Source organism: Carica papaya, chromosome 8, assembly GCF_054855325.1.
Source record: "Carica papaya isolate Zhongbai chromosome 8, ASM5485532v1, whole genome shotgun sequence".
Taxonomy (NCBI): domain Eukaryota; kingdom Viridiplantae; phylum Streptophyta; class Magnoliopsida; order Brassicales; family Caricaceae; genus Carica; species Carica papaya.
Window position 1 is genome coordinate 561,123 of NC_142316.1, and position 23,422 is coordinate 584,544.

Consider the following 23,422-nt stretch of genomic DNA (forward strand, 5'->3'; position numbering starts at 1 on the left):
AATTTTAAAATCAAACTTATATATTCAATTTAATACATATAATTATTTAAAAAAATTAAATACATATATAAATTGATTTTAAATTAAAATATTATTTTTTAAAAAAATTTATATACATTGTATATTGTATTTTTTTATTTTGATTTTTATTCAATTTTATAAAATTAAAATTCGAAATAAATTTAATTTAATAAATAAAATTATATGTATATGTAATATACAAAATTCATGAGTTGTGAATTATAAAATATCATATCTTGTAAATATTAGAAAGAAAAAAAAAGAAAAAAAAACTGAAAAATACATCGCCATGGTGTCACCTTGCTTTGCATAAGAACCCACCCTTGTCTTTCTCTCTCTCTCCCTCGGGTCTGCTCCTCTCTAAAATCCGCACCAGGTATTCTCTCTCTACTTTTCCCTCTCCAGCTTTTCCTTCTCGGGTTCTCAATTTCAGTTGATTGTGTACAACATGTTGTTTACCATGCATATTTTTGATCCGTTTGTCTGGTGGGTTATTGGTGGTTGGTTAGCAGGGAGGAAAATAGAGGAAGATCTGATGTACCTGCCGGTGGATCTTAATTATTTCGAAGATCATTATGGCTCTTGAAAATAAAGGTGGGTTATGTACTCTCTTTTCGTTTTAAGCGTGTTTTGAATTCAAAATTTCGAGCTTTGATCTTGACAGTCATGGTTCAGTTCTGCTTGTGAGTTTTGATCCGGAGGAGTTGTTTCGTCGGTGGAATTTGGGGCTTTTGGTGCTTGTTAGGTTTTTATGCTGTCGATAGGGGGACTTCAGTTTTAATTCATATCAAATGTCGGTCCCTTTTTACTCAAGAGTCCTTTTCAAATTTGTTATCCTCAAAATTTTTTTTAGGGCATTATTTTCTTGTTGAATTTAGTTGAGGCATAGTTTATCAGTTTCTTGCTAGTACAAAGTGCTGGGAGGATTTCTTGGTATTGAATTTTGTTTGGTTAAGGAGCTTACGGTGCCGAGGTCCTTAAATTTTGATACAGAACTGAGAATTCTAGTTCCGTAAGGCATTGAAATTGGAATCTGAAACTTCGTTGGTGACTCCGAAGCAGGGAAAGATCGGACTAATAGAATTCGAGAATTTGATGAATGACTCGTGCTTTTGAGTTGACATGCATAATAATGCGGTTTGTAGTTGCATTTTAGTTGATTTTAGGTTTGTAATGGGAGTCGTATCAGTGGCAAAATTAAGGTACCAAAATCAAAAGTCACCTTTGTGGTACTGAAGTTGTTATTGCTTTCCACTCAAGTTGTTATTGGTTTGTATGTAGTGAACGTGAATGTAAGAAAGTGATTGAAGCTACTAGTTCAGATACCAGCACAGAGAAAATTTGTTAGAAAGCATTTTATCATAAAAGTGAAACTGTGTACCGGACTATTTTGAGAAAAATAACAAAACAAAAAAGAAAATCCGTACAGAAAAGAAGCTGACCCCATACGTACATTTTAGCTTGCACGCGTAAAATGGTCTTGACATATGCTAATCTTTCGTGGAACTTATGCATAATTTATTGTCTATCGTTGTACCTGGTACTTTTGATTATAGCACAAGTTGTGCAAAACTAGTGAAACTTTGGTTAAATAGAGAAATATAGGGTTTGTTTGAGATGTTGCTCAAATTAAGTAGAGGCCTTGTAGAATAACCGAAGCAAATATAGTTAGACTAGTCTGTTGTCTCAGTTTTAAAGAAATGTCTATTTAGGGAAAATATTTTACATTGACCTGTTACAAGCTTTTCAGCATGGATTATCATTGTGCATTCTATATTGTAATCGATACCCCTTGCAGCTTGTATGGTGCAAAAGCATAATAATTCCTTGTTTGTATATGTATGGAGATGCAGTTCTTTTTTTTTTTTCAAATAAGATGCAGTGCATAAGAAATCCATAAATATTTATTTTGAGGAGTTTACTACTGTATTTTCTGTTGGCAGCCATCTTTTTCTTACACTGATAGATAATGGCTATGTTGATGATGGATTGTATTGTATAGATATATGCTTTTTCAGTATTTCAATAAAAAAAACATGCTTTTTCAATTTCAATATGATAACATGATTTGTTTGGGCATTGATGTTATATTGCAGAAATTGTGCAAAGGAAGTCTGAGGCATCCTTAAAATGCCTCCAGAGCAACGAATTCTCTTACACACTGCAAAGTAATGGAAATTCAATGGAAGGTTTCGCAGAACTTAAAGATGCAATCAACTCACATTTAGATGGCGATGTTGTAGAGCCTGTTCGGCTATTGAACAATGAATTTCTGGAACATTCAAATGAATTTTACAGTAAACCGTCATTCCAGCATGATATTGGTTCATGGACAACCTTCTATCCTGAGATTCCTAAAATGCATCAGTGTCAGATGAATGCTTTTGAGAACCAATATTATCCATTTCCTGTTGAGAATCGATTTCAATATGCTCCATACAATATGTGCACTCAAGGTTACCCCATCGATTTCCAGTTTCAGGACTTCCAATATTTTGTGGTCATTGATTTTGAGGCTACCTGTGACAAGGAAAGAAATCCCCATCCACAAGAAATAATTGAGTTTCCATCAGTCATCGTAAGCAGTGTGACTGGCCAACTAGAAGCGTGCTTCCAAACATATGTGCGGCCAACCTGCAACCAACTCCTGAGTGATTTCTGCAGGGATCTGACTGGTATCCAACAAATTCAGGTTAGCTGAGAATTTTTTAGTTTTTATTGAGTAATAACATGATATACAGTTTGCATACTTTGATGCTCCTTTAGTATTATACTTTTCCTTTCAATAAATATGTGTTGAGTAATGAGTGGTGCTTGTATTGGTGGTTCACTGCTTAAATCACAGGGCCAATCTTTTCACGAAATATATGAGCTAGTTACAATCTATTCCAACTCAGTTTTATCCCTTTAAGTAGATAAATAAAAGAAATTATCCAAGGTGGAAACTTGTAAAAGTTTGACCCTTGAAACTTTTTCCGTTGGTAATGCTTATTTAATATTTTGGGGTATATCAAAGAAGGGTAAAATGACTTTTGCAAGTGACTCTTTCTTTTTCATGCAGCAACAAACTTTGGATGCTACTCAAAAGGGTCAAGATCAAATGATTGGCCTATTTAGTATTAAGAAAGTAGTTCATACTAGGTTTGATTTTAGGAACATGTTTAAGCATTGGGTAGCAATTCCTTTTAGATGTGTATCTCGTACAACTAGGTCGCCTTTCACGCAAAACTTTTAAAAGATAATCTGTTAAGGATTTTTTTCTTTGAAAAAGAAAAAGGAATCTCCATAAGGATTTGAAACCAAGCAATATAGTTAAATAACGATTATATGAAGGCAAAACGATGATGATCGGTAAGCTTTTAGTCCTTAAATGCTACCTCTTTAACCAAGCTGAGTTAGGTTTGAGTTTCAGCGCGCACTAACGTACACATATTTATTCTTCCCTTTTTGATAAGAAAAAAGTATGTTAAGAGAGAGAATACAGGTTATTCAAAAAGAATTATTAAAAAAGAGAGAGAATGCTGGATTTCTTTCCAAAAAAAAAAGAGAGAATACTGGCTGAGAGAACAGGGTATCCTCCTTAGAAGAAAACAAAATATAGAACATGAAAGGGAATTGGGGAAAGCCCAATATTACAATATCCTTCTAATTGCTTTCAAGCTAGATAAAACTATATATCCAAAGTCATGTGCTTACAAAGAGGATTATATTTCAAAAAAAAAATGTGCTTACAAAGGGGATAAGAACACGGGTGGTATCTCCTTTTGATATCTTGTTAATATATACCGCATACTTTTTTTCTTAAAAAAAAAAGAGGATAAGAACACCACCCTATCTCAAATAAGATGAATGTACTGAAAGCGTGCATGAAGATTTTAGGATTTTGTTCCAACCAAAGAGCCCAACCATCAGCAAAGAGAGTGTCGCACCAATCTCGTTCTTTTTTGTGGGAGCAATATCTTTTCTTTTATGGAACTTTGCCCTTGGATGGCAAAAGTAACCCCAAGGGCGAAGTTGATAAGGCAAAGGTTCGCGAATTTTGGGGAATAAACTTATAGCATCACTGAGTCCGAAGAATTGTTCACAAGATTTTCCAAATGACAGTAACTCCTCTCTAGATTGTCTCCTCTAAGGAGGTAGCGACCTTTGAACTCTGAATTGAAGATTTCTGTTTATATCAAATGGAGAGCAAATGCCCTGAAAAGCATTTCAGCTTAGCAACTCAACCCTTTTAACTATATGGCCCAAAATCCTCTTAACAGACTGCAATTTGCCATGAGTTCCTGGAGAATTGGGTAGCCCTAGCAAGCAATCTAAGGTCTCTTTATAGAAAAAGCTACGAGCAAATGACAAAAAAAACTTACAACACTGTTGGAAATGACTATGGATGGGGTATCAACAGTCTGGTGGGATTGGAAAAGGGAAATGTGGATGGTGATTTATCTGTTATAAGGTTAAAAGAGTTCATTAATAAACAAAAATTTGAATATCACGAAATGGCACTCTTAATTTTTTAATATTAAATTGTGACAGAGGTTTTAATTTGATGTTTTGAAACAAGTTAAAAGAGTTCATTAATAAAAGAAAAATCTAATATTATGAAAGGGAAAAAACACCCTTAATTTTTAATATTAAATTGTAACAAAGGGTTTGATTTGATGTTTAAGCAAATCTAAGGTATCGTTTGTCATAATTGAAAATCTGAGGTGTTATAAGACTTGAAATGATAAACTTGCTGAAGTTATATGTTTGTTGATATTTCTCATTATTGTTTTGCATAGCTGGCCAAAGACTTGAAGAAACAGAGATGTTTATTTAGTGTTATGTTGCGTCATGGTCTCACTTTCTGTTTTTCACAATGCAATCCCCTTCTTTTGGGCCACGAGTTTTGTTCTTACAGTTGGTTGTGGTTTTAGGTGGATAGAGGGGTCACCCTAAGTGAGGCTCTCCTTCGGCATGACAAATGGCTTGAGAAGAAGGGAATAAAGAACACCAACTTTGCCGTAGTAACATGGTCAAACTGGGATTGCCGTGTGATGCTGGAATCAGAGTGCCGATTCAAGAAGATCCGTAAACCTCCTTATTTTAACAGGTAGGTGATTTTATGAGAAATTGTTTGGTTGAATCATATATTTTGTGACTTACCATTGGATTTATATTGGTTTTCAGATCATATTTAATAGACCAAGAATCTTTGTTGTCTTTGCCTGATATTCTGTAGATGGATCAACCTAAAAGTTCCTTTCCATGAGGTTTTTGGTGGTGCAAGGTGCAACCTAAAGGAAGCAGTTGAGATGGCTGGCTTGGCATGGCAGGGACGTGCTCACTGTGGCCTGGATGACGCCAAAAACACTGCTCGCCTACTTGCCCTCCTCATGCGTCGAGGTTTCAAATTCTCCATCACAAACTCACTGATGTGGCAGACCACTGATGTTTCATTGACATGGAAGCAGTTCCCAGAGAACATGTCGTGTACATATCATCATCCCCAGAAAGTGAAGGATATGCATGTTCCCCTTGTCCAATATCATCCTTACTGTTTCTGTGGGGTGAAGAGCAGCAGAGGGATGGTACGGAAACCAGGGCCAAAGCAAGGGAATGTTTTCTTTGGGTGCGGTAACTGGACCGCCATGAAAGGTGCTCGCTGCCATTACTTTGAATGGGCATCTCCCTGACTCAAAGAAAGTATGCAGACTCATTCCATGTTTGGTCATGGTAGAATGGTATCTAAAGACCCTCAAAGAATTCTGATGTAAAAAAACAGAAAAGAAAAAAAGAAAAGAAAAAAAAGAAAAACCTAGGGAGAGTGAGAGAGAGAGAGAGAGGTTGGTGTTGTGGCTTAATGGAAGCTTTATGTATGCCTCTGCTGATCTTGGCAAGGTTTGTTTGTGTTTCTTAGAGAACACAAGGTTAGGGTAGCTTGTCTGGCGAAAATGGAAAGTTACTAAGAGAGCTTCAGCCTGTAAAGCTGACTTATCATTGACAGAAAAGATTGGGAATATGAGTGGGGTTAGTAGTGTTAGATTAAAATGGTTTTACATGCTTAGACATGCTAAATTATCATCATAAATAAACTCTAATAGGGAGAGTCTGGTTTCCTATGCATTCCAATGCGAATCATCAGAGTTGCCGGCAATCAATTCTCTCTCTCTCTCTCTCTCTCTCTCTCTCTCTCTCTCTCATGTTGCTGCTTATATAACATAAGAACGTGTTATGCATGACAAGGCACATAGTTATGCATTATTGAATTGGTTGATTACCATTCTTAAGGCAATATTGAGGAAGGGTTTTGATGGTTTTTCAAAGTTCTCCATTTCCGTCGGATGGGAATGGAATTGATCATATCAGGAACCATCTGCCTGTCATGCATATAAACCTGTATAGGTGTATAATTCACCTACTTATCCAATTATGGTGATTGCTGGAGCTGAGATCATACAAATTATACGGTATTACTGAAAAAAGAAACAAACAACTGTCGTACCGCAGACGTAAAATCTGCTTTCAACTCATCGTTCCGACATTTCATTATTTTATAAAATGGCATTAGGGTTGGAAAGAAGTTGAGTTGAGGTGACTACCATTAGTATTTGATGTTTTATCCAATGTAAAATCCTTAGTTTGAATATATAAGTTATTAATTAGGTGGTGAGAGTTTTTTCAGTAATTTAGTGATTAAATTTACAGAATTATTTTACTCAAATGACATTTTCATGCAATTCTAAAAATTTTAACAAAAAATTTAGACATTCTTGTTTTCTCTATTTTGTTTTACTAAAATTTTAACAAAAACTTCTATCATCCATGAATAATATAACAATCGCGCAGAAGAAGAAAGATTTAAAAGAAAAATAAGTACAGTACATGAAAATACCTTTTAAATCGTCCATCAATACTGTTCAGATTTGATACCGGAGAAGCATATCCATGGCAGACCTTAGCACTTAGGTCAGTGCCATGTTTTTTTTCTTTTTTCTCTCCTCTCTTCCTCTGTTGTTCTTTAAAAAGCACCAACGTCGAAGACGCAAGTTTGCCAAGATGTCTAGGGTTGGGAGTCATGAAAATTAGGAATTACTTGTCATCACTTACAGAAACCAATGATGGGAGCCGGTATATACAGATAATCAGACATACATAAACCAATGCATACAGAGAATATAATTCTCTAGGTTTCTCTTATGTTGTGAATGTCAATTGCTTCAATAAGAGATTCTTTATTATGAATTCTCTTGAGCAATTTCCCCCCATAAACTTCCATCAAGAATACCACGGGAAATAAACTGCATCCTAAAAGAAGCATTTCAGAAGAACTACAAAAGAGAAAGGTTAATTTATTAGATTAGTCAAAAAGCCAGCCTCACCTTCCAAATTCAGAATTTTAACATTGGCTTAGGCACTGGGGGACGTTGGCGGCTATTGCACATAAATCACTCCGCTCAAACAACTCCCCCCCAACCACACCCCTATAATTCCAGTAAATATATGAAGAAGAGCCCGGGAGAATTTACAATGAGAGAAAAATTAGGAATCGGCTTGCTCAAATTTCACGGGTGCTCCTGATGAAGACGCACAACTCCCAGTTTGGAGGTAGAGGCTGTTGGCCACCATGGAATCACTCACCAAACCAACATCCGGATCGTCAAAATTTAGTGCGCCCCTAACCTTCCGGGTACTGGAAGAGATTATTTTGGATAGTTATTAACATTTAATATAGAGAAAAGGTTCTACATACATTAAGGTAAAAACAAAATGTACCTATTCAACCGGTTATTAATGGCAGTCAGATCTTTAGAAGGGCTTTGATAAGCATGAGTGCTCTCTCCAACACAAGCATAATAGCTTTTTGCACTATGTGAAATAAGAGCATCCATCTGCCAAAATGAGACAAGGGCAAGTCAGCAAAAGCATGAGATGCTTTCTATGGCAAGAAAAAACAAACACACTAAGTATATTTTCTGTCTCCCAAAAAGAGGTAAAGTAAACCCAAACAAACTTATTCCCCCATCATTACCAACCAAAAAATTTCCCTTAAACGTGCAAATTTGCTTTTATCCTGCTTCATTTTTTTTTGAGATATTTTTCACTGAATGTTTTTAACTGCTAACCAATAATGTGAAATTACAAATAGCAGCAGCAAGACAAATAACTACCTTGGATGATCGCAATGGAGATACATATACATTATGTGCTGCAGATACTTTCTTTGGAGACATATCAGGGAGACTTGGGAAAGGAGATATTTTTGGGGATCCAGGACATGGACCTAATTGGCCCAGAAAGCATGAGTTAATACAATAGCTCGCAGAAGAGCAATCAATAATGAGGTCAAATAGAATTTGAGCACCAGAAGATAAATGTGGAAAGAGAGAATACCATCACTCTTGGCATTGGCCTCAGGAACCCGATTACTTTTCATAGCTGTCCCAACAGGACCAAGCTCCACCAGCAATGGTTTTACAACAGGAATAAACACTTCATTGTAAAATGTGATAATATCGACATGGTCCGGCCATGCTCTCTGTTTTTTTGAAAACTCAGAATGATTATACTTCCCTATAAAAACTGACAATTTACAGTAGATAATAAGCAACCTACCCCACTCCGGCGTGCTGACGCTGAATCAATAAAGACACTGCGAAAAACTTGTGGTTTGCAATGTGGTTGCTTCCGATAGTTGTAAATGATTTCCCTAAAGGTCAGGTTCAGTTGTGAAATCTGCAAGCCATTTGTAAACAGTGTAAGAGGGAAAAAAGAATAGGTCAATAAATGGAATGCAGCCCACTAACTTTTTTGCATTACTTCCAACAAACCTTGGCAACTCCATAGAAACAACACAGGATGATCTGGTCAATATGACGATTAAAGAATAGAGAAGTCCGTTGACTCAGAATTTTCTGGAAGAGACAATAAACACTCTCTCTCATCTGCTGCGACAGCTGTAGCCTTTCAACCATACCATTAATTCTGACAGCTGCCAGCTTATTAATCTATGCAGTACAGACAAACATGTGGACTCAGAACATAAATCTTGAGAGTAAAATGCAACATAAAAGAATTATTACTAGAATCGTAAAAAGAGACAAGATTGCAAAGTTGATCAAGAACAAGTCATTCAGCATCAGGTATAAGTTCTACAAGAAGTTGAACGGTGGTTGGTAGTATAAGATTATATAGAGGGACACAGCAAATGGAGCTACAACCACTTCAAGATCACTGCCATTTCCTCTATGTAACATGTTAAACAAATGATCAGGATTACTTTGAAGTACATGGAAAATTTCAAAAACACATCTTGTTCACATACCTTGGTAAAAAATATACTCATTCCAGTCTCTGCAAATGTTTCTCCTCCACCTCCAGGGTTAGGTCGTGTCGGACTGCAGTCAAATATCTCGATTATAACTAAAAGTGTAAAAAAAGGAATATGTCCGTGAAATTAGATTGGTACCTACTTCCTGATCTCAGAACAATTACCCAATAATACCTGGCGAATGCAGACTGCAGAGGAGGCGGTGGCATCTTGGATTTAGTTTGACTTAAGGTTAGTAGACGATCTTTCACTGGTGAAGTAAAGGAGTTCCGCTCTACTAAAACACTCCGGAAATCTGTGCAGAGTCTCTTTGGAGATTTGATGTCTCCATTCTGGCCTGAAGATGATAAAAAATATCCACAGCTTAGATTGAAATTAGGTACTTCTCCTTTTTTTCCCCTTTCAGGGGAGAGAAGAGGTGGGAAGTTATCCAATCATAACTGTGCATACTAACTCCTAAGCTAGCATGCAGCAAAGCATGCCATCTACACTAGCACGTTGCATATATCAGTTTACAAAAAATTGAGCACCAACATTGCATATGTCTGTTTGGAGTGGCAAAAATCATTACCTAGAGAGATTTCATGCTTCTGCGAAGAAGGCACAGGAGGTAAGCTTCCAGAAGAAAAGTTAATATGCATGGCTATTGCATCCAAAGATGGCATTGGTTCCGCTAATAATCCAAGACGAGTTATCTCTCCAGCGAGGGCTGGTCTAGCAACTGTTAAAGAATTGTACATTGAGGAGCCCTTTTCCCATACCATGCTTTCCAAGAGTCGCTCCTCCAGTGAATTCAGATGCCGCCTCAATTCTCTTGGAAGAGACTCTTCATGTCTTATGAAACTCTCTATCACCTTGCTAAGATCAAAAGCTGTAATGCCTGTTCTCTCCAGGACTGCAGGAAACAACATTGTTATGGTCTTGTGGGTTGCCAGAACCAGTTCAGCAGAACAAGCAAGCATGCATCTGTGGAACCTCTCATTAGTTAATAATGAGGTTAAATTGCTTGCATGCAGAATTTGTGCCTCTGCTTTACACATAGCTTCAAGAACTCTATAATATAACTTGAGTGATTCTGATCTTCGTTGTTCTGCCCAGATATTGTCCATCAAGTTTCCACTTTGTAGGCTTCCAGCTATACACCGCTCTCCCAAAGCACTACTAGGAAATATAGCCTCCATTATTATATGTGCCCTGCGTATCACATCAGTTGTTATATCCCTATCACAAGATTGCATGAAGCGCTCCAACTCCATTGATGGTTTCGCTGACAGTGGGGATATTACTGTTCGAAGCCACTTCGCTGTTGTCATTGCTGTGCTCACTGGTGTAGCTGCCATCTTTGAATTGAAACCACCAATCCCACTTCTGTTATAGGCAGGAGAGCGAAGAGGAGAGAATGGACTTGAGATCGTCTTTGCTGGTGAGGCTAGTGAATCAAGTTTTCGCTATACAAGATTGTCAATTATAAGGTCAAACCATTTAACCTCCACAAACATGGAAACTAAAAAAAGGGAGAAAAAATTGGTAAATGAATTTGAAAAATTCATTTGCGCAAGGGAATAAAGTCTGTACCTTGACACCAGTTATATTCATGACACCTCCAGACAAGCTCCCTGAACCAAGCAAGCTGTCCTCCTCATTGATGAACACCCTTTCATCAAGTTCACCTTTACTGCGAATTGCCTCGTCATAATCTTTTTCTAAAATACTCAAACTAGAAGTGAGAGATGTTTCATTCATTAAATCTTCAAAGTAGGTCAAACCATCTGCAAAAAACACAATCAGATTTAAAGAGATATTAATCAGAGCAATTTCTTGAGTTATAATTAGTTGGCATATGCGAGTGATGCTTCTTATATACTAACATGGGTCAATATTCTCTAGGTTTTCAGTTTGACATTCAGATGCCGAGCAGGGTTTTTTCTTCAATAAACTTGCTATAAGATCATTTGCCTTCTCCATTGTTTTCCTCAACTCCTCTTCTGAAGTATCATAGATATTGCACAGTGATGCAAGCAAGTCAACACCTTTGTCGCCTTTCTTAACTAGAACCACACATAATGATAATCAGTACCAATGAGGGGGGATAAAAGACTAAATGAATAAATTAATCAGGTGCATCCCACCCAAGGAAGAGAATAAATCTAACAAAAGCTTCCTATGAGAAAGAAAATTACCAAAACATGAAGAGTCTTGGATATTGAAGTTTCTGAAGCGAATAGGAACATGTATAATTAAAATAGCCTGTTGCCAAAATTCATTATGTAAAAATGTATTATGTACTTTACACTGCAACTTCTAGGACAGAATAATACTAGAAAACATCTTCTGTCCTAGAATCAGTGACTAATGGAATAAAAAAACAGAAAAAATCACCAACCAGTATAGAAACTAAACCATTTGTGCACGTCACAAGATCTTTAAAACGGCTGAATGCATGAACTCGCAGTGCCAAAAACAACAACCATCCAAACCGATGATAGTCTGACACATAAACATTGGCACTAGCAGCAACTGACTTCTTTTCAACATTTCCATCACTAGCCAAGAAGAACTCCTGATATACACGTTTATAATACCTGTCATTATTGAACAATGGAAAAAAATGTCATATCAGTTTCAGAGAAAAACTTGAAAGAAGTAAATTGCACAAATCAATGAAACCAGACGATATCTACTATGTCTACAGTGAAAAATAGATGTGAGATTCACATCCTACGAGTAATACACTTCACACTTTTCTTTCAAAAATTCACATTCTACGAGATATGGTAAGAATATATATACAAATGTAGATGTATAAAACCATGCAGTTTAATGCAGATATCACATAAAGGATGGACTTTCTAACACTTCCCATCTTTCCCCTGCTTATAGCAATTTAAACTGTTGATCGAGTAGAATGAACCAAGAAGGATTAGAAAAATAAAGGCACCAGGATAAAATTCTGATTCACAAAAAGGAAACTATTTATAATGGGAAGAAACTGAAGCAAACAAGCATGAGCAATTGACAGACATTCGGCTGTGTCCCCTCCCGCGCTTCTAAAAGTCTATCCAGGCCAATAACTTCCAGGTTTTCTTAAAAATACTACAGAGTTTACCACATCTTTACAGCCAACTAAGGGCTTGGTTAATCCTTAGCAGATTTGGTTATTTATACTTAGAACCAGAGCAATCTAAATTTTTATTTTATGTTTTATCTTATTTAAATTTGTAATATGTATGCAGATACAAACTCAGTCATTAGATTTTTCTTTGTACCAAAATTATTTACTTTACCAATTAATTTCGTACCATCGTATATTATACTTTTTACATACTTTTATGAAATATATTTACCTTAAAAGAAAATAATACTGACAAGGCCTGGTCAAGTATCAACACTGCCTGAGGGAGCCTAGAAAAACAACTAGGGCCAAATTCTTGGTTGGACAGGGCCTAGGCGAAATGAAATTACAATAGATTAATATTGAAGCTTATCCTGTTACAATCCGGAACCAGGTCTATTTACGTGATCAAACCAGCCGTCATTAGATAAGATTCTCTCATCAGAATCGGGGGAACAAGTTGGATGAATAATAAAGAAGCAGATGGATTCTATCTCTAATCAGAATACTATATATTTAGCATTTGAGAACTCGAAAAGTTAGATGGATGCTATCTCAATCATTTTGACCAAAATAAATGAGTTCTATCGATACATCTGATCAATCTAGTCCTGTCCATAAATCCAGCAATCTCATCCAGTCTATAAAGTCAGCATATCTAAATAGAGAATCTTTTTGTCAGCTTGCATTTTAGTCTTCAACTAAACAATTTACAAATGTTGGAACTCATAAAACTAAACTCAGGTCTTTGCAAGTATGGTAATACTTAAGGTCACACATCAATTCCATTTTCCCAAAAGAAGAATGTTAATAAAGATCATTGGCATAAATGCTATTTCTAATGCATACTGGACGGTCCTTCTAGCTTACAGTGTTTCTGTCAGGTTCATTCCTTTTGTTTCACGTCGTTGCTAGTGCATGGTTTTACTTAAGGTAATATATTACTTCCATCATGGGAGAAAATGCTATTTCTTACTTCCACCCATGATAACTTGAAAGGAAGTAAATAGCTCATAATTACGCAACATTCTACCACAAAAAATTGAACGATGATGACAAATAACTTAATTTTATTGCATGAGATGTTAAAGATAGGCACTCACTTGCTTAGAAGGCTAAGGTGCACAAAATTGGCCTGCAGCTCTTTTGCCTAGTGGAGAAAGATGAACATTCATACTTAGATTCTTGGGTCAAACACACTTTTTTGCAATAAAAAAAAGATTATAAGACAACCATCTCAAAGTAAAAAGTAAAGATATACATCATGTATGTACCTCAAGCCTACTCTCCCAGTCTGCCCCAAACATACTACTTAACAATGGACCAGCCTTGACCACAAACTGAGGTAGTTCTTTAAAAAAATCTACAATACTGTAACAATCAACAGATACCAAAGAATTAATTTTTTTTTTTGAAAATACCAAAAAAATTAATATTAATGATTCAGTTTCAACAAAAAAAAAATGCAATTTCAAGTTAAGAATAATGTACTTCAGCTTTGCTACTCTTAGAATCTGACACAAGTTAAATCTATCATCTGTTCCTTGGTGCACGTTCTCTCCATTTCTCTCACTCAACCTCTTCACCGAGTACAAAACAAATGCAAACCAAAAACGCTCCGCCTCTTCCACCTGGAAATGAGAAATGCAATTATTATCACGTGTTACAAAAGAAAGTATATGTGTGTACATGTATGTGAATTGACTAAAAATAACCGAAAAGAAAAAGATTTCTGTACAGTTCCGCTCCCAATTGTAGCAACGTTTGCTGAAAGAAGTTGTTTAGTTTCATTGAACAGCTTCAACACTTCTTCATAAGCGTTCTCATCTAAAGATAAGCCATTCTGCAATCAAACATCCAATTCGAATAAACATCAAAAGAACAATAAGGGGAAAAACAAAGTTAAATGCATATGTAAGAAAGAAATGTGTTAATTGCACAGGAGAACGATAAACATCCATGAATGCCAACAAACAAAAATAAATATTTAAATGATCAACTCTAAAAGAAAAATTCATAATATACAAAAGGAAAGGGAAATAGGAGAAAAGGGAAACCTTGCACAAGTCAGCAAACCGAGCTTCCATGCCATCTTGGTCACCACCATTGTTTTCCGAATTGGTGGATGTTGTAAGCGAGGGGTTGTTATCGTCCATATCCTTTGAAGCGGCTGGGCTCATGCAAGACCCTACTAATCTTATCTGCCGCACCGAATTAAAACTTGAGAAAATTCAGGGCAAACAAGATCAAGTCTGAATTATTTTTAACCATCCAGTTCAAAAACATTACAAGAATTGAGCAGTCCCGACGAATAAACCAAAAAATGCATCGCACAAAAACTCAGATTTTACTATTACAATAACACACTCCTGAAAGTAAAACAGAACCGCTCTTATTCAATGGAAAAAAGCTAAAATTTTGTTATCTACAGACGAAAATTCAAACCGATATCTATGATCCCAATCAAAAAACTTAATAGCCTATAGAAACACCTTAAAGATACGCAAGGCAACGGAACATCAATAAACGAATCCACATAAACCAGACTCCATTAAAGCCACAACGGAATAGAGCTTTTCTAACAGCAAAGAAGAAGAAAACTTACAAGTTGCGGGTGAAAATGAAGCGGTGCAGATCTCGAAAAGATCTTCGGAAGTCTCACTGGTCTGTAGATCCAGCGACCGAAAACCCTAGCGCCAATTCCCGGACAAGGCCGCGTTTCACCGCATCGAATCAGCAAATCCAAGTGAAGAAGACGAAGAAGAAGAAGAAGAATAATAAGAACAATCAAGCGTCCTTTTTATAAACCCTATAAATTTTCCCTCTCGTTTTATTCTCTCTGGGCCTCCTTTTGGCGAAACCCTATCAGCAGCTTGGTGCCTCGCGCGGGAAAAACACATACATGATAAATGCGTGTGACATGTCAAGAAGATAAACATGCGTGACGAACCAATGGAAATTTGACACGTCATTGTCGGTCCTTTTTACCGCCAAAACTTTCCCACCGTTACGAGACGGAATCTTTCCCGTTACAGCTCGGTTACGGGCGGTGACTAGGATATCCGAAAATCCCACCTGTATAATATGGCTATGTGGGGCCCGCTAATGTCGTGTCGTTTTGCTGGAGACACATCCACTTGGATTTCTCAGCTTGCTGACGTTTGATTTTTTTTTTTTTTTTTTTTTTTGAGAATTAGTGGATTTAATTTGATATGAATGTTAATTATTTTAAGAATATATAGTACTGTGTAATTATTTTTAAATATTACTATATTTTTACACATAATTACACATATTATAATTTTAAAAATATTTAATTAATTATATAATAATTAAATAATATATAAAAAATTATTTTTATTTTTATTTTTTAAAAAATCTTAGAATTTTGACTGATCTTCGACAAAATTAATCCATGTATGAACTGAGACATTTCCTTTATTTGTCAAGATTATTGCTATATACGAACTAGTATTTCGAGTTGTTGCACGACAAGTGATTTTTATACGCTAATTGGGTTCTATTGTACTTTTAACTGTTTGTATATTTTAACTTAAAATAATATTCACTGCTTACTTGTATCTATCTATTTATCGTTATTACAGTACAATAGATTTAATAAATCATAAATTATGGATTACAAATCTTTTATTTCTTTAAAAATATAATAAATAAATCATTATGCAACAATAAAATATGTGTTTACATTATTTTTTTTTTCCCGTTTCTTATTTTTATGTTGAGTTAGCGTATATTTTAACTATTATGTCGATATATTGCCACTTAAATTCATCAATTAGGATTCTCTACGAGGAGTCAAGCCATAAAAATGTAGTTAAGTATCAATATATGTATAAATGATTATAAGAGTATTTTCTAACTCCACATGTGAAATATATATTGTTGTCTCGAGAGTGAGCCGAATTTAAACCTAGTAAACTTTTGTATATCCTCATCCATCATAAAATTTGTCGTTTTTCTTGCATATTTTCTTTCTATAATTCTTTTCACATGTTGAGCCCGTTCTCCTTATTTGCTTGTTATCGTCGATGATTTATCTTTATATCGTAATATATATTATCTATTATCATTTATCATGAAAGAGAAGAGCCAGTAATATTTTAATTTTATGTATTTCGTTTATAATTTTATCGAAAAATATCAAATTCAAAATATTAATATCTTGTTAATTCTCTTATTTACTCATGAAATATTTCACTTTAGTGTACTTAAGGGTTACTGGACATTCGGTTCGAAACCTTATATGGCACCCGATACTAGTAGTGCTTATATCTTTAGTAAATTATAATATTTTCTCGATTAACAATTTTTTTTTTTCACTTATAGCGTACGTCTCAAAAAAAAAATCACTTATTTTATGTCGTTTGATTAAATTTAATGTCTTTTATATATTTTGATTTAACAAATTTGATTCGTAATTTTTTTATACTACAGTTGCACTCGTCATGCTAGTTTTCATACTAAAGCTATGTCAATTTTCATCAATCTTTTTTAAGCTTTCGTTATAATCTATTGATTGATTTCTCTATTATCGTCAATAATTACTTTCGGGAGAAAAAATAGTGTAATATTGTAAATTTACATGTTATTTATAAGTCATTTGATCAATATAACTCTTTTTACACGTGAAATAGTATTATATTTCCATCAAACGTTATTGCTTCCATTTTTTGTCTATGGTTTATATAAGATTTTTTTAAAGTATTTGATTCAAGCACGAAGTATTCAAGTACTTAGCCTATGATATTTTTCTCGTTTTTTTGTTAACTTATAATGAAGTATTTTTTATTAAAGATAATAGATAATTATAATATTTATAGATTATTTAGATTCTACACAATATCACTGAGACAATTTATAATAGCATACGTGCCATTTTCATTTGTTTTTCCATAAAATATTAAATCGTCAGTAAATAATAAGTGGACGATAATTAGTGAGTTGAGACTTTTTTTTTTTGGCCATTTATGTTTTAGTTTTGAGTCTCGATAATAAAATTAATAAACCCTCGATGCATGGTATAAATAAATACATAGAAAATGGATCTCTTTGCTTTAATATATTCGGAGGATTTAAATGTCAACGTCGAGTATCATTTATTAACACTCAATAAGTAACAGTAGAGAAGTATTGAGTTAGGAGTCGAATTATATTATTATTGAATGCCAAATTTTATAGGATGCTTTGTAAAAGCTCCATTATGCGTGATCAAAAGCTTTCTCTATATCATATTCAATTATCATCTAGCCATTACGACCGTGCTTCCTTTTCATGGAATACGAAATTTCCTGAGAAACGATAGTGTTTTATTATATTATATGTTCTTTTATAGAGGTTATTTGATGTAATAAAAAATATATATATTTTTTACCATTAAGGGCCTTAACTTTATTAATAAGATTTTATAAATTTTGTTATAACTTATATTGTAAAAGGAGATTAATTGATATCGACTTGTTTGATACGCTCTTTATACTTTTAAAACGAACACGATATTAATTTGATTGATTTCCTTTAACATGTAACTCATATGAAAATATAATTAGACACACGCCGCTATATTATCTTTTATCGTAAGTCATAACGACGATATCTTTAACGACGTATAATATTTACTACTCGCTTGTAATTATTGTGATCATCTCACTTTTCTCTATAAATAATAAAAAATAAACATTTTTGAATCTTCGAAAAATCTAAATAATATAATAAAAATTTAATTAATCATTAAATTAGTCGCCGATATTACACATTTATTATAATTTAGTTTCAGAGTTTCGTTTTCTTATAATTTGGTCTGTATAAACGCGCAATTTTCTTCTAAGTTTTAATGGAAAAATTTGATACGGGTAAGTTATATTTGGATGATTTTAAAATAACTTTAATTAATAAATTAATTAATTAAATTTATTTTTGAAGTTATTTTTAAAATATTTAAATATGACTTATTTATTTGAACTTTTTAATTAAGAAATTGAATGGAAATAAATATTTAAAATGAATAAAACTCAATAGAAGCTAAATTTTAATAAAAAATAAAAAATTAAAATATAATAAGTATGAACTAATCTCTTGATGGTTAGTGACCAGCAATTTTTAATTAAAAATTATATATATATATATTTCAGGGCAGAAACGACACCGTTTAGTTTTCCAACGGGAGTATAAATAGAAGCATCACTCTCTCTCCCTCTTCACCACCAAACATTCTGTCTGTCACTGATTGAGTGGCGACGACAATATTCTGATTATCGGTAAGTGCTATGAACTTAACCTCCTCCTTAAGTTGAGATTTTAATTTATTCCCGGAAACTTCAAGTGATTTTCTCTTGCACTTTATGGATTGAATCCTTCAATTTATTATTTCTGATAAAAAAATTGTTTTCACCTACCAATTTTTGTGCCTTCGCGTCTGTAATTCCAGCATTTTCCATGAATTATCCGTTTTAATCTCATATTTCGACATTAAAACCAATATATAGACGTTCATAATCGTCTTCTTGAGCTTCTGGTTTGTTTTTGGTTGCACGGACAGATTGCAAGGCCAGGAAAATCCCAACGCCTTCTCCTTCACCATTGTAACAACTGCTTTGCTTCTTCTTTAGTGAGGTGAGGCATCCATTTTTTCATCCTAGTCGATTCGAGTATGCCTAATGAATCTTGTGTTTGGGAGATGTGACTATGGATTAGTTGTAGATCGCTGCTGAGTTTCAGCTATTCTACGTTCCAATTTGCTGTTTCCGCAATCTGTTCTGAGTCCTGGATTTGGTTATTTTGCAACTGAGCTTTCTTTTTATCTCATATTTCAACATTAAAATAATTATGCAGAGATTCATAATCGTCTTGTTGAGCTTTTGGTTTGTTTATGGTTGCACAGCCGGATTGCAAGGCCAGGAAAATCCCAACGCCTTCTCCTTCACCTTTGTAACAACCGCTTTGCTTTTTGTTCAGTAAGGTAAAGCATCGATCTCCTCATCGTAGTCGATTCGAGTATGCCTCATCCGTCTTGTATTTCAAAGATGTGACTATGGATTAGTTGTGGATCTCTGCTGAGTTTCCACTATTCTATGTTCCAATTTGCTGTTTTCGCGGTCTGTTCTGAGTTTTGGATTTGGTTATTTTGCACCTAAATTTTATTTTTAACTAATATTTTCTCATCTACCTACTGATTTGAGAAAAGTAAATCCATGCATGATCCCTTTCTGTGTTGTGAGGAGAAGGATAGACGATTTGAGGCTAGGGGAAGACTGAAATTATAGAGCTTTTCTTCTTTTCCATTTCTTTTTATTCAAGATATTATTTCTTTATGTTTCAAAATTAATATATGCGTTTAGTACTGAAGCTGTGGTCCTTAACTTTCCACCTCTCCTCGAAAATTGCTCTTGTACAGCCAGCCATCAGAAGTGCTATAAACTTTGTGAGTTGATCTGTTTTGGGTTGGTCTGAGTAGCTTCTGTCTTTCCTTTTTCCAGTTTATGGTCAACGGCCAACAGAGAATGTTTGTATCTTTGGCCTTTAGTTGGGTTGTCCTTTGGGTGCATTATGTGTAAAATAATGGCATGGTTGATTTATTTCTTGTTGCATTGGCCTTCTTATCCATGTCTTTGGATATTGTAAGCATAATAGGAGATCAAACAGGTTTTTTATGCTTGCCATGGGTTTTAGTGACCTTACAACTGTTCATTCCATGGAGCAGTCATGGCTAAAGTGTTACTTGTTCTGGCTCTCAACTAATTCATGCGTATGCAGTTGGTTGACTTCTATTGACTAAAATTTGCAAGAACTTCATAATATCACAATTTTTGTAGTTGTGGTGCAATATAGAGCAAGCGGAGCCATATCCAACGCATTCATTCTAATGGCATCACCATCAGAGCATAAGGCTACTATCATTGATGGAAAGGTCATTGCTCAGACTATCAGATCTGAAATTGCTAGTGAAGTCCGTCATCTCTCCACTAAATATGGCAAGGTAGATCCCTATTTTAGTCTTTGCCTCTGTTTGTTTCATGCATCTACAGCCTCATTCCGTCATTTGGTTAAGTTTCTTTGTATATATGTCTATCCATCTATTTTTTTTTTTGTTTTCCAGGTAAAATTCATCTGTGGCTTTCTGGACAGTAATTTGTGTTAGTTTTTGTTTATGTAATCTGCTTGTTATAGTTCTCTTTAAAAAATAAAAAAAAAACCTAGAATCTGCTTGTTGTAGTTAGTTAATTGAATTTAAGCAATTGTTGCTTGGTGTGCCTTATATGATTCTAACTCCACCAGCTTGTAGATCAAATGAATTGTTTATCAATAAATTAGACCTATTGAACCACCCGCATCTGGTTGGCTGGTGACTTCTGGTCACTTCCAGGGACGTGATATGGCTTCTCAGCTCTAGACTTGGGGCAATTTACAAAAAATCAATAAAATAGACTCATTCGAGTAGGGCACCCGCACCCTTATCCAAAACTAGTAAATTTGATAAGAATAGAGAATTAAGAAAGAGAGCAAATGGAGAAAAATTACAGCATCAAGTTGTCTTCTGGATTCCAGCCAGGAGGAAGAGAAACAGAGTTTCTTTTGTCAAAATGGAAAAAAATTGAGTCTTAATTCTTATGATTTTCTGCTACTGAGTCTTTATTTGTAAAGCACTATTGGATTTATACTAAAAGGAAAATGAAACAAATTCTGGAATTAATAAATTCTAATCTGTTATGGATTTTATTACATAAATCCATTGTGAAACCTAGTTTAACCAGGAACAGTTAAACTATAATGTGGAAAAAGTATGATAACAGGAAGAATTTAAGAGCATGGCAATTATGCTTTTATGTTTTTTTACTAGAAAATTTATTTATTTGTTTGAGAATACCATCATTCTTTTCTTTTTTTTTTTTTATTGGTTGGCTTATTACAGTCTAGTGTTCTATTTGAGAATACCATCACTGTTTTTCTGATACCACTGATCACCTCATTCCTGTAAAATCAAAGTTGAGAGTTTTTTTATGTATTTGCTCGCCAGAAGAGTATGAGCTATATGAAGGAATGCAACATTATGCATACTCAACTTTGATTGATAAAACTTGCCAGTTTTATTTATTCCTTTGGTTATATGAACCCTACTTTGTTTGAGGATAATGGAGGAAGATAATAAGAACTGAAACTTAATTTGTTCAGGTGCCAGGGCTGGCTGTAGTAATAGTAGGAAATAGGAAAGATTCTCAGAGCTATGTGAGCATGAAGAGAAAAGCATGTGCTGAGGTTGGGATCAAGTCTTTTGATGTAGACCTTCCAGAGCAAGTATCTGAAGCTGAGCTCATTAGCAAGGTTCACGAGTTAAATGCAAATCCTGATGTGCATGGTTAGTGTTATTTAGATAAACAGTTGAAGACAAATACTATCATGTTCTTTTAAATTCCTTGTAATTTGTGATCATAATATTTGGGTGCACACCAGTTGGGGGATGCAGAATAATGAGTACACTATTATTTAATGCTTCATCTATATTGAAATAACTCATTTGTGAGTAGAATTGAAAAAATTTCTCTTGTACTCCAAAAGGGTAGATAACATATGGCCATTCACATTGTCTTAAAGGTTATAAATATATTAAACTGATGAATTGCCTATTTGGATAGAAGTTAGCAATTCATAGAATTGACATATTGGGTGGTTTACCAAGTACATCATTTTGCTTTCCTTTTTGTGATTTTCTATGAAACAAGAATTGTTGCCTGTTTAAACAAAACAATTGTCATCCAAAAATAAGCTGCTGATGGTTCAGTTATTTATATTCAGGATACTTGTTCTTTAGTTGTTTTTTCCCTTTCATTTCATTCTTTTGGTTGAGTTGGCAGGTATTTTAGTTCAACTTCCACTGCCGAGGCATATAAATGAAGAGAGAGTTTTAGGCGAAATCAGTCTTGAGAAAGATGTTGATGGGTTTCATCCTCTGAATATCGGCAAGCTTGCTATGAAAGGCAGAGAACCTCTCTTCCTTCCTTGCACCCCGAAGGTACTATACACTCTTAAAATATGAGAAGTATGATCTACATAGAAGTTTACACATTTTGTGGTATCGCTTTGTTGGAGAATTGTAGTAAATGGAGACTCTTTTTGGTGTCTTAAACTATTCTACGTGTAGGGATGTCTTGAACTTCTATCTCGAAGTGGTGTAACCATAAAGGGGAAAAAGGCCGTAGTTGTGGGTCGAAGTAATATTGTTGGATTGCCTGTTTCATTGCTACTGCTGAAAGCAGATGCTACTGTCACTATGGTTCACTCACATTCTCAGGATCCTGAGAGAATCATTCGCGAAGCTGACATTGTTATTGCAGCGGCAGGGCAAGCCATGATGGTAAATACACGTAGTTACCGATTTGTTCTTTCATGCACGTAACATAATGACCAATAATGTTGAGATTAGTACAACTGTTCATACAACTATCCTCTCTATTACTAGTCTGATGAGCCATAGCTGTTTGATACTAGTATTGTATGCACTCCTTTGCTTGTAGAGCTGTTCATTAATTTACATAAGTACAAAAATTAACTTTTCAGATAAAAGGAAGTTGGATAAAACCCGGGGCTGCAGTTATCGATGTTGGAACAAATGCAGTTGATGACCCAAGTAGGAAGTCTGGTTACAGGTTAGTAGGAGATGTTGAGTACAAGGAAGCATGTAAGGTAGCCGGACACATAACACCGGTGCCGGGTGGTGTTGGTCCCATGACTGTTGCTATGCTGCTTAAGAATACTTTGGAGGGTGCAAAACGTGTAATCGAACAATAAAACAACTGTCCTTGTTGACGATCTCATGTATTTTTCGGGTTTTCGAAGTTTGAGTTATATATATACTTTCTGTATTGGTCTTGTGCTGTATTCTATTCTCAATTGTCAACTCCTCATACATGGTGGAGAATAAATCCAACTCGAAATCTTACATTTTCAGTTTCGGTTCGATGGTTTAG

At 34.8% G+C, this 23,422-nt stretch overlaps 3 protein-coding genes across 9 annotated transcripts; 2 read left to right on the forward strand and 1 right to left on the reverse strand.

Moving 5' to 3' along the window:
- The first annotated feature begins 242 nt into the window (after positions 1 to 242).
- On the forward strand, positions 243 to 6,157 carry LOC110807537 (uncharacterized). 2 transcript variants are annotated; one of them, XM_088208745.1, is made up of 5 exons: positions 243 to 397; positions 534 to 615; positions 2,118 to 2,713; positions 4,938 to 5,113; positions 5,243 to 6,157. In XM_088208745.1, exons 2-5 carry the CDS (start codon positions 597 to 599, stop codon positions 5,694 to 5,696), a joined length of 1,245 nt encoding a protein of 414 aa, XP_088064871.1. In that variant the 5' UTR covers positions 243 to 397; positions 534 to 596; the 3' UTR covers positions 5,697 to 6,157. The 2 variants fall into 2 exon arrangements, with proteins under 2 accessions (XP_088064871.1, XP_088064872.1); XM_088208746.1 differs by having other exon boundaries at positions 298 to 397; positions 531 to 615.
- Positions 6,158 to 6,860: 703 nt separating this feature from the next.
- On the reverse strand, positions 6,861 to 15,323 carry RBR1 (retinoblastoma-related 1). Of its 4 annotated transcripts, none has more exons than XR_015813776.1 (20): positions 15,049 to 15,323; positions 14,501 to 14,644; positions 14,182 to 14,286; positions 13,935 to 14,074; positions 13,718 to 13,814; positions 13,547 to 13,593; positions 11,715 to 11,913; positions 11,512 to 11,578; positions 11,200 to 11,379; positions 10,907 to 11,100; positions 9,903 to 10,779; positions 9,506 to 9,668; positions 9,326 to 9,398; positions 8,832 to 9,008; positions 8,617 to 8,736; positions 8,395 to 8,539; positions 8,172 to 8,284; positions 7,777 to 7,892; positions 7,383 to 7,693; positions 6,861 to 7,301 (listed from the first exon to the last, which is right to left on the reverse strand). XR_015813776.1 is itself a non-coding variant. In XM_088208743.1 (19 exons), exons 2-19 carry the CDS (start codon positions 14,621 to 14,623, stop codon positions 7,543 to 7,545), a joined length of 3,087 nt encoding a protein of 1,028 aa, XP_088064869.1. In that variant the 5' UTR covers positions 14,624 to 14,644; positions 15,049 to 15,323; the 3' UTR covers positions 7,333 to 7,542. The 4 variants fall into 4 exon arrangements, 2 of the variants coding, with proteins under 2 accessions (XP_088064869.1, XP_088064870.1); XR_015813777.1 differs by having other exon boundaries at positions 6,861 to 7,308; XM_088208743.1 differs by lacking the exon at positions 6,861 to 7,301 and having other exon boundaries at positions 7,333 to 7,693.
- A 3,292-nt stretch (positions 15,324 to 18,615) lies between these two features.
- Positions 18,616 to 23,402, forward strand: LOC110807555 (Amino acid dehydrogenase family protein). Of its 3 annotated transcripts, XM_088209041.1 has the most exons (9): positions 18,616 to 18,718; positions 19,000 to 19,073; positions 19,161 to 19,232; positions 19,342 to 19,419; positions 20,273 to 20,436; positions 21,630 to 21,813; positions 22,310 to 22,467; positions 22,597 to 22,809; positions 23,013 to 23,402. In XM_088209041.1, exons 5-9 carry the CDS (start codon positions 20,323 to 20,325, stop codon positions 23,241 to 23,243), a joined length of 900 nt encoding a protein of 299 aa, XP_088065167.1. In that variant the 5' UTR covers positions 18,616 to 18,718; positions 19,000 to 19,073; positions 19,161 to 19,232; positions 19,342 to 19,419; positions 20,273 to 20,322; the 3' UTR covers positions 23,244 to 23,402. The 3 variants fall into 3 exon arrangements, with proteins under 3 accessions (XP_088065167.1, XP_088065166.1, XP_088065165.1); XM_088209040.1 differs by lacking the exon at positions 19,161 to 19,232 and having other exon boundaries at positions 19,293 to 19,419; XM_088209039.1 differs by lacking the exon at positions 19,161 to 19,232.
- The last annotated feature ends 20 nt before the right edge of the window (positions 23,403 to 23,422 follow it).